This window comes from Macaca mulatta, chromosome 12, assembly GCF_049350105.2.
Source record: "Macaca mulatta isolate MMU2019108-1 chromosome 12, T2T-MMU8v2.0, whole genome shotgun sequence".
Classification (NCBI taxonomy): Eukaryota; Metazoa; Chordata; class Mammalia; order Primates; family Cercopithecidae; genus Macaca; species Macaca mulatta.
This window is the reverse complement of record NC_133417.1, coordinates 137,692,646-137,701,609: the sequence shown is the minus strand read 5'-3', so window position 1 is coordinate 137,701,609 and position 8,964 is coordinate 137,692,646. Positions and strand designations below refer to the sequence as shown.

Below are 8,964 nucleotides of genomic sequence, written 5' to 3'. Positions count from 1 at the left end.
GTCTGCTCTCTGGTTCCTGGGTCCTTGGGGAAGGGGGCCAGGCCTGACCCTGGGCCTGAAGCCACCATCCCAGGTGGGAGAGCTGGGCGTCTCTGCAAGGCCCATCAGGTGGGCTTTGTGCTAGGGCTGGGGAAGCGAGGGGTGGAGTGTGACCCATCACAGCCTGTACCCCTCCAGTGTGGGGTGGCTTGGGCTGCCCTGGCCACCCACGGGCTCTCCCAGGGCACTCACATTGCAGTAGATGCGCTTCTGCATGCCATAGCGCAGCACCAGCACGTCGAAGGCTTGGTTCAGGACACCCATCACCATGGCTTCTGACTCCAGGGGGCCACTCTTCTGCAAGGACAGTGCTGCAGCCATGGCACCTCCTGGCACTGCCCTGGGCTTCTTGAGGCCTCCTGGTGAGTAGGTGCCCAGGAGGGTCGGGAGCCAGAGGGAGGTGAGGGGCACCAGGCTGGAGGGCTCACCTTGACCAGAACGGCAAAGAAGAGACCGGTGCTGAGCTCCTGCACGCGCTTGGACGCCATGCGGCGGTCGTTGCAGTGGTCCGCCTGCTTCTGCAGGGTATCGGGTGCCATGTCTAGTTGCTCCCTATAGCCTGGGAAGAGGGGGTGGGGTGGTGGGCGGTGCTGTATGGGGCATGAGGTTGGGGGGTGGGGAGTGGGGAAGGGCAATGGCTGGGGGATGGGCTGCATGGTGCTCCACCCCAGGTGACAGATTAGGACCCCAGCACCCAGCTCCCAGGGCAGCAGAAAGCAGCCCTCTGAGGTCAGTGTCCTCCTCTCAGCTGTGTCCAGGGCTGGCTGTGGGCCCCCTGCAGCTTCTGCAGCACTGGTCCATAAGGAGAGTTCTCAGGCCAGGTTCCCCTTCGCTTGGGTCGCCCAACCTTTGGACCTCCACTGTCACTCCTGAATGGTCTTGGGCCATTCAGCACCCACTGTGGGTGAAGTGTGTGTACAGGGGCATGATGAGCGCATAGTGCCAGAACTATGCTGGGTCCCGCAGCAGCCCCGAGCAGAAGTATAGTGCCATCTGCGGGGCGAGTCAGAGCCTGGCCAGCCCAGAGCTTCCCGGCCAGTCCCGGAGGGCCTGTGTCACCCACAGCCTCGCCGTTGGCAGCCTTGGTGTGCACAGACCTGACGGACTGTTGGCTGCTGAGCAAAGCCAAGGAGGACCAGTGCCAGGACCAGTGCCCCTTTCTGCATAAGGGGACCCAAGGGGAGGCCAGGAGGCTGGGCAGAGCCCAGGGGTGCCCATACCTCTCTCCAGGAGACAAATCTGGCCTGCCTGGGCCTCCCAAATGCCCTCGAGGGGCAGCACTGAGAATGGCCCAGACATGTCCCGTCGCTGCTGAGTCACTGCTGGGCACCTCCAGGAGGGAACGGTCTCTGGTCTACTCCTCCCCAGCATGGGACTGAGGCTGCTACTCTGGCCCAGGAAGGAGGAGGGAGAAGCCTGTGGCCATGTATGACCGGGGGCTGCAGACAGTGTCTGCTGGAGACACAAGCAGAAGCCGAGGTGGCTGTGGGTCTTTGTTCAAGGAGGCCAAGTCCATTGCTCCATCTGGCCAGAGTGGGAGGCAGGCGAGAAAGCCCAGGATGCCATTCACTGCCCCGTGCAACACAGGCCTCAGGCTCCTGGCGCTTTCTTTCAGACTTAGGCCCACCTTTGGTCAGGGCCAACCTCATCCCCTCTGGCACTGAACCCGCCCAGCTGAAGCCACGCTTCACCCCAGCACCTCTGTGCCCCCCAGTACTCCACCCCACAGCCGCCAAGGGAGGGAGTTTCTGGCCTGCCAGCCTCGGCCCTTCTCATCTCCAACCATCTGATCTTCCCAGGGGCTGAGACACAGAGGGCGGAGTTCCAGAGGCCCTTGTGCTGGGCAGGAGGCAGGGCTGGGACGGGGAGATACCCAGAGTCTCTAGGGACCAGCACACAGCCCGGCCCAGCTGGGGCCACAGTCACTGAAGCTGCTTGCCCTGCAGTCCCCCAGTTTTCAGGGCTGGGTGTCAAGGCCAGTGCTGCTGCCTGGGAGCGAGTGAACGGGTTCCTTGCAGAGGTCCAAGGTCACTCCTGTGTGTCTCGCTGGCTCCCTTGCTCCCTGGCTGCTGTACACACTCACCCTCCTGTGCCCTTGGCCAGACAGCCAGCTCCCATTACTCTGTGCACACGGGCCCTGGAATCCAGGGCGCAGCTGGTGGTGACCTGCTCAGCTCCCTAACTCCACTTCCCTTCCAGCCCCTGCTGGGCCCTGGGTTAAGTTGGGGGCAAGTCTCCGGGGCAGGCGAGCCAGGAGAATGCAGCCTTTTCAGGCTCTGGCTGACTCCGGAGCGGCTCTGATCTCTGGAACTCCAGCTTGGCTTGTACTTCCTTGAAGGTGATGGCATTAGAGGCAAGGGCATGGGATGGGCCCCAGCGGGGCAGAGCCAGTGGGAGTTCTGGGACTCAGAGGCTGCTGTGCCATCTCTGCCAGGCCTAGAGCCACTGGCGTGTAGAACACAGCCCCTCAGGCACGGCCCAGCCCCTCTCAGCTGTGGGTGCCGTAGGTGCTTGGCTGGGCAGACACTTGTGACTGGGGGCAGGTCAGGGCGGCCAGGCCCAAGCAGATCCTGATGGCTTCAAACCCAGCAGAGCTTGAAGTGTCAGAAAATAAATCCACTGGGGTCAGCTGAAGCCATCCAGTTCTTGAGAACAGACTGAATCTGCTGTGTGACCAAGCTCCTGAAATACAGCCTGTCCCTGCCCCTGGGCTGGGCTGGGGCCCAGAGCTGACTCATCAGCACCCACTGCTCCCGCTGGCCCGAGGGTCCTCTGGGGTCCTGGTCCCAGGATGCTCAGGCCCTGCACAGGTGAAGCTCAGCCTTGGGGGCTGTGACAGGCGTCCCAGAGCAAGCCCAGCTGTCCACCCCACAGGCTGCCACCTCCCTGCAGGCCCAGGCCTAGGCCCACGGCCAGGTCTGCTTCTTTCCCACACTGGCCAGAGGCTGACAGCTGGTTCTGGACTCCACATGCGGGGGTGGAGGCTGTGGAGTGTTCCCCGGGACAGGAAGCCACACGGGACTCTGTCTCTTCTCCAGGACCCCAGCCTGACAGGAGGTCTCGGTAGCCCCTCAGCTCCAAGGCATGTTGTCCTTGAGCAAGTCTGAGCAGGAGGCAGCGGTTCAAACTCAAGAGGCTCAGGGTGCCCCCTCCTAGGTGCTGCCTGGGGTCGGCCTCCTCTCCCACCCTCCGGCAGAGGAGGAGCAGCCCCGTCCACCCAGCCATGTCCAGAGCAGGACAGGAACGGTGGTGGGCTGTGCTTGCACGTGGAGGTCACAGGTCTGGGGCCAGTGTGCTCCCAGGAGCCGGCGAGGACGGGGCTGGACCCTCCTTACCTGCATGGGCCGGGGCTGGGCCCTCCTTACCTGCATGGGACAGGGCTGGGCCCTCCTTACCTGCATGGGCCGGGGCTGGGCCCTCCTTACCTGCATGGGCCGGGAGCACATGTTGGTGAGCACCTCCTTCCGGGCCAGTGAGTACTTGTCATCTCCAAATGTTTGGGTCAGGCTTTTCTAGAAGCAAATCCCAGAAACCCGTGTGGTCCAGCTCGGGGAGAGACTCGGGGCCCTGTCATCTGCTAAGTACCTCATGCCCAGCTCTCAGGGGGAGGAGCTGCCTGGGGGCTCAGCCCTGCTCAGAGGGGATGGGTGGGGAGAGGGGGCAGCTGCCCACAGCCTGTGGCCCACACTGGCCTGAGGTTAGTACCTTCCATGTCTTGCTGACTGGCCTGGACTCACTGGGCTCCAGCTCTCGGGCCTAGCGCACCTGCCTTCCCCTCCCAGGGTCGGGCCTGGGTGAGATTTCTCCCTCCTCTAGGACCAGAGCCAAGGCCCCGGGCACGAAGCACCTGAAAGTACCCACCAGGAGCATTCCCAGGATTCCTACAATTCCAGCCCCCACACTCTGAAAGCCTCTGGGCCCAAGACCAGCCCTTTCTGGCCACAGGACCCCTGCCCTCTGCTAGGCCTCCAGGGTCCCCGCTTGGCACAGTCCTGGTGAGGGGGCAAGTCCCATTGTCAGGACCCCTGTGACTCAGAGGGGCCCTTCCTCCCAGGGCCTCCTTCCTCCTCTATAGGAGAGACCTGGCTGAAGGGGAGGGACTCTGGGGGGAAGCAGAGGCCCTTGGACCCCCCACCTTCCAGGTCTTTCTCTTCTTTCCCCCAAGCAGAGCCTCCCCTGAACACTGCCCACCACTCACATTGAGGGCTCCTGCGGAGCTGAAGTCCACGGGCAGCCCCATCTGGTCGCAGAATTCCACCAGGTCATTGAGCATCCTTGTCTGGGGTGGGGGGTGCCGGCGCAGCAGGGCCTGCTCGGGGAAGGCGCGGTGGATCTTGAGGGCCACTGCCATGTTGGCCAAGAGCATGAACACCTCCACGAGCCTGCAGAGGGTGGGTGGGATGGGAGGGACCGCTGGGGTTGGGGGACAGCTGCTCAGGCTTTCCCACGCTGCAGCCTGCCTGGCTCTCTATCACCCTTCAGGTCTCAGCTTAAAGACGACCTCCCAGCTGCCTCATCTCATGTGTTCCGCCAAGTCCCTGTCTTGCCCAGCACTCCCATGGTCTCCCCTGCACCAGTGGGTCTACACCACCTTCTCCTCTGACTGATTAGCTCCGTGCTGGCTCCTCCACTAGACCCTGGAGAGCAGGGACAGCCCCTGTCTAATTCACTGTTGCAGCCCCAGAGCTCAGCAGCCCACCCAATCCAGAGAAGGCACCGAGGAAAGATCTCTGCTGAATGATAGGACACCTGGAACCCTTGGGCAGCCCTGGCTGTAAGAGGGCACTGTGCCCACCCAGGCCATGGGAACCCAGGGGGCCCTGGCCCAGGCCCTAGTTCGAGGACTCCCTGGGGCATGCCGCAGTGGTGAGTGGACTGAGGATCCTGCAGGACCAGGAGTGTTGGGCTCCCTTCTCCCTGGGGATGGTTCCTTGTTGGAGGGAAGCCTCCCGACAGGGTCTCTGAGGGTGGACAGCAGAGTCCGAGGCAGCAGGAGGGAAGCCCTCACCAGGGAATGAGGCAGGAGTCAGGACGGGGTGAGACCCCGGAGTCACCCTTTCAGGGGCTGCTGCTCTGGCTTCACTGTACGTGAGTGTCATTAGACTCAACAGTCACTATGAATGGACGTGGCTCCCGATGGAAGGACTGAGCAGGCCAAGTCCCTCGAGATCCAGGTGCTGCTTTCCAGTTGCCCCTCTTCCCCCAACATAGCCAGCCAGGGGTCTCCCACCCATGCCCTATAAGTCTCACTCCTGCCATCAATCTCGTCCCCTTACCCTGCTCCAAGTCTTCCCTGAATGTCAGACAGAATTCCCTTCCATGGGCGTTTATAGCTAGGGTCACCTGTGTCACTGTGTAGTGCCATTGGAATCTTATTTAGATTTTGTACTTACATCTTGTCAACCCAAGAGGAGTCCCAGTTCCTGCTGGAAAAATGGCTTATGTGATCTATCTTGGTTGGGTCATCATCAGCAAAAAGCCTCAAATGCATAGTTCATACATTCATTCGTTCACTCACTCCACAAGGATTACCATGTGCCAGGCACGGTTCTGGACTTTCTCCCCATGCAGCCGGACAATCCTCCTGGGCAGGAGCACCCAGGTTGTTCCCTGGTGCCCCCTTTTCCCTTCAGCCCAGCTGCAGGCCTGGGGGAGGAGGGACGCCTGTAGCCTCCAGGTCGACCCTGGGTTGCATTTTGCAGTGTGGCCAGCAGGGGGAAGCATGGCCCCATAGCGGGTTGCACTGAGGCTGCAGGCTAAGGAGGCCACTAGGCAGGCAGGGTGAAGGAGCAGGGCTGTGCAGGGCAGCCCTGGTTTCTCCCCTATGCCCATGCCCCACCCTATGGGTTTAGGAACTGAATGTCTGCGGGCCCCTGGGGCTGAGCCAGGCTCCTGCTCTTAGTTCCTGCAGGGGCTCTCCACATCCCTTCTCATGGTCTTCAGTAAACACGAGGACAAGGACAGGAGGGAGGGGACAGGGAGAGGGAGGGGACAGGGAGAGGGTGGGGCTGCTGTGGAAGCCTCTGCCATGACCACAGACCTCAGGCAAGCTGCTTCCCTGGCAACTCTGCTACCTGTCCTCCCTGGACCCCAGCACAGTCCCAGGAGTCACCCCTGCCCTCGACAGTGAACAAGTGCACTCTTGGTGACCTTGAATGTGAAGCCTGGTGAGGCTTTGGAGGAGATGCCCACCGTGCCAGGGCCCCTGGTGTGGCTAAGTCTCTGCTTCCCGTTCGGTCTCAGCCTCTCCCTCCCTCTGAGGGGCTGGGAGTTGGGACAGCGCCTGTGAAGCTCTGGCACAGCCAGTTGGGCCACATCAAGCAGGGACCCAGACAAAGGTCAAGGGCACTGAGGAGGGAGCTGGCACCACAGAGAGTGCACTTCCCAGGCGCAGCCTTGGCCATGATGCTTGTGGACAGCTGCAGGGGCTGTTTGCTGCCCTCATGTCCTTCTGATGCTGCAGGTAGCAGATGGGGGCGGAGAGAACAGGTGGGCTCTGAGCAGGAGTGAATGAAGGTGGGGCTGACCCCTGGCTGTGGTGGTGACGCCCTGGGGTGGCTGGAAGGGAGGTCCCCAGTGGAGTTTGGGGACAGGAAGGTGAAAGCCAAGCCCAACTGCCAGCAGCCAGAGTTGCACCAAGTTCAGGATTCACCATCGCAAACGGGGCCCCGCACCACAGGTGGGAGAACTGAGCTGAACAGTGCAGGGTGGGTGGGGTAGGGTAGGTGGGAGTTGGGCTCTCATCTGGGGCCAGCACATGGACCCCAGGCTCCAGTCCCCTGCCCTGTCAATTCCCTGATGGGCCAGCAGGTGGCGCCCAGCCTCCTCCTCCTCCTGAGGTCCTGGGATGGGGTAGCTCCAGCTTAGAGCCCAGGCACTCCTGCAAGAACCCAGGGCCAGAGATGGAGGCTGTGACAGCGACCCGGTCAGCAAGGCCCTCTTCCCCGACCTCCTCCCTCCCTCTCCTGGGGAGCAGTGCTAGGTGCACAGCCTGGACAGCCAAACCTCCTAAACGCCCCAAGGTGTCCTGGCTGGTCAGGCTGCGCCGCTCCACACTCTGGGCCATGGGAGCCCTGAAGGGGGCAGGGAGGGCACTGGGGCTGCTGGATGGGAGGGCACCCTGTCCCCTGCCCCAGCCTCAGACCTTGCTCCCCTGATGTGGGCACCAGCCCTAATGTCACCCCGCTCCTCCCAGCGCCAGGGGCACAGGCATGAGATCACTGGGCCTGCTGGGGATGGGGCGCTGGAGCTCAGGGACTGCCTGACAACTGCTCTCCGAGGGGCTGGGAATGGCTGCCAGCCAGCACCACCTTCCAGAACAGCCAGCCAAGGCCTCGGAGACGGGGCCTCGGTCCCAGACCTGGCATCGGCCGAGTGTCTGAAGCCCGCACCACCAGGGCCCCACCACTCTGGAGGTCTGGGGTGGGCTGTGCTGTGACAGCGGCTGCAGGGCCAGGACCCCAGCTCCTCGTCACTCCCTCCCAGCACCCCTCCTCCCTGGGTCTGGGCCTCCCTGGGGCAGGAAGGGACGGGAAAGGGAGGGCAGGGATGAGGCTTGGCGAGCCCCTCACATGCTGTGGCAGACAGCAGGGAAAGGTCACCAGCCCCCCCACACAGTACACACTCCCCACAGCAAGGGTGACACTGGTAGAGACACAGGTTCCCACAGCGCACAAGTGTTCCTCTAAAGAAAGACCAACAACATCAATATATGAAACACAGGACTCTTCATGCATTTACGACAGGGTGTTCTTAGCCCTGAAGGTGCCGGCGAGCACCAGGACTGTGCAGAGGCAGCCACTGGGTGCCGCATTCCTGCTGGCTCAGGTGGGACCTGTTTCTGTCGCATCTTAAAGGATGATCCTGGGAAAGGCTGCTCTCGCCCTGGCAGGGCTCATGAGAAAAGGGTGAAGCCATCTGTGCTTCAGAGGAAGCCTGCCTTCCCTGACCACCGAGGAACCGGATCTGAATGTTTCTCTGCTCAGCTGGAGGGTTGGGGTTCGGTTTTGACATTCAGGGACCTGGGGCATCTGTGGCCAGGAAAGACCTGTCTAGGGGTGGTGGAGGGGGTCCTTCACCTCTCATGGCCCTGCCATTGGGAGAGGGGCTTCTCCTCAGTGGCTTGCAGGGAACGCCAGCATCAACATCAATCCCATGAAACATGCGCTCTTCATGCGTTTATCATAGGGTCTCCTCTGCCTTTAAGGTGCCGGCGAGCATCAGGCCTGTGCAGAGGCAGCACTGGGTGCTGCATTCCTGCTGGCTCAGGTGGGACCTGTGTCTGTCACATTTTGAAGGACGATGCTGGAATGCCAGCCCTGTCACTCTCTTGCTGCATGATTTCAAACTTTTTTTTTCCTTTAAGTTTGAGACAGGGTCTCGCTCTGTTACCCAGGTTGGAGTGCAGTGGCATGATCTCGGGTCACTGTAGCCTCGACCCCCCGGTGGCCCAAGTGATTCTGATCTTCCCATCTCAGCATCCAAGTAGCTGGGACCACAGGCGTGTACCATCTTGCCTGGCTAAATTTTGTTTATAGAGAGGGGGTCTCACTATGTTGCCCAGGCTGGTCTCCAGCTCTTGGGCTGAAGTGATCCTCCTGCCTCTGCCTCGGCCTCCCAAAGTGCTGGGATCACAGGCATGAGAGACCATGCCTTGCCAGATAAATTAGTTAAGCTTTCAGAATCTCCACTTCTTTCCCTGTAAAATAGGGAAGAAATGTGCCAGTGCCTGGCCTTGAAAAAAATAAGACATCATTGTAACATGTCCTATGTTGTGACTGGCATGATTGCCCCAGCTCTAGGAATTGGGCTAAACATGCAGCCACACTTAGAGAAGCTTCTCCTGGCCTCCCTCTGACAAGGGCAGCACTCTTGTCCCAGCCTCCGTCTCTTTTACCAGGTGGCCTCCCTACTTCTAGTCATGCT

General features: G+C 61.4%; 1 protein-coding gene across 1 annotated transcript; it reads right to left on the bottom strand.

The window, feature by feature from the left end:
• Positions 1-238: 238 nt before the first annotated feature.
• Positions 239-7,105, bottom strand: LOC114671490 (uncharacterized). Its single transcript, XM_077956530.1, is given in 9 exon segments — positions 239-598; positions 726-761; positions 939-1,032; positions 3,465-3,551; positions 4,238-4,507; positions 5,572-5,807; positions 6,323-6,496; positions 6,655-6,783; positions 7,045-7,105. Coding segments are annotated over 9 exon segments (1,383 nt in total). The 3' UTR covers positions 239-302.
• Positions 7,106-8,964: the final 1,859 nt, after the last annotated feature.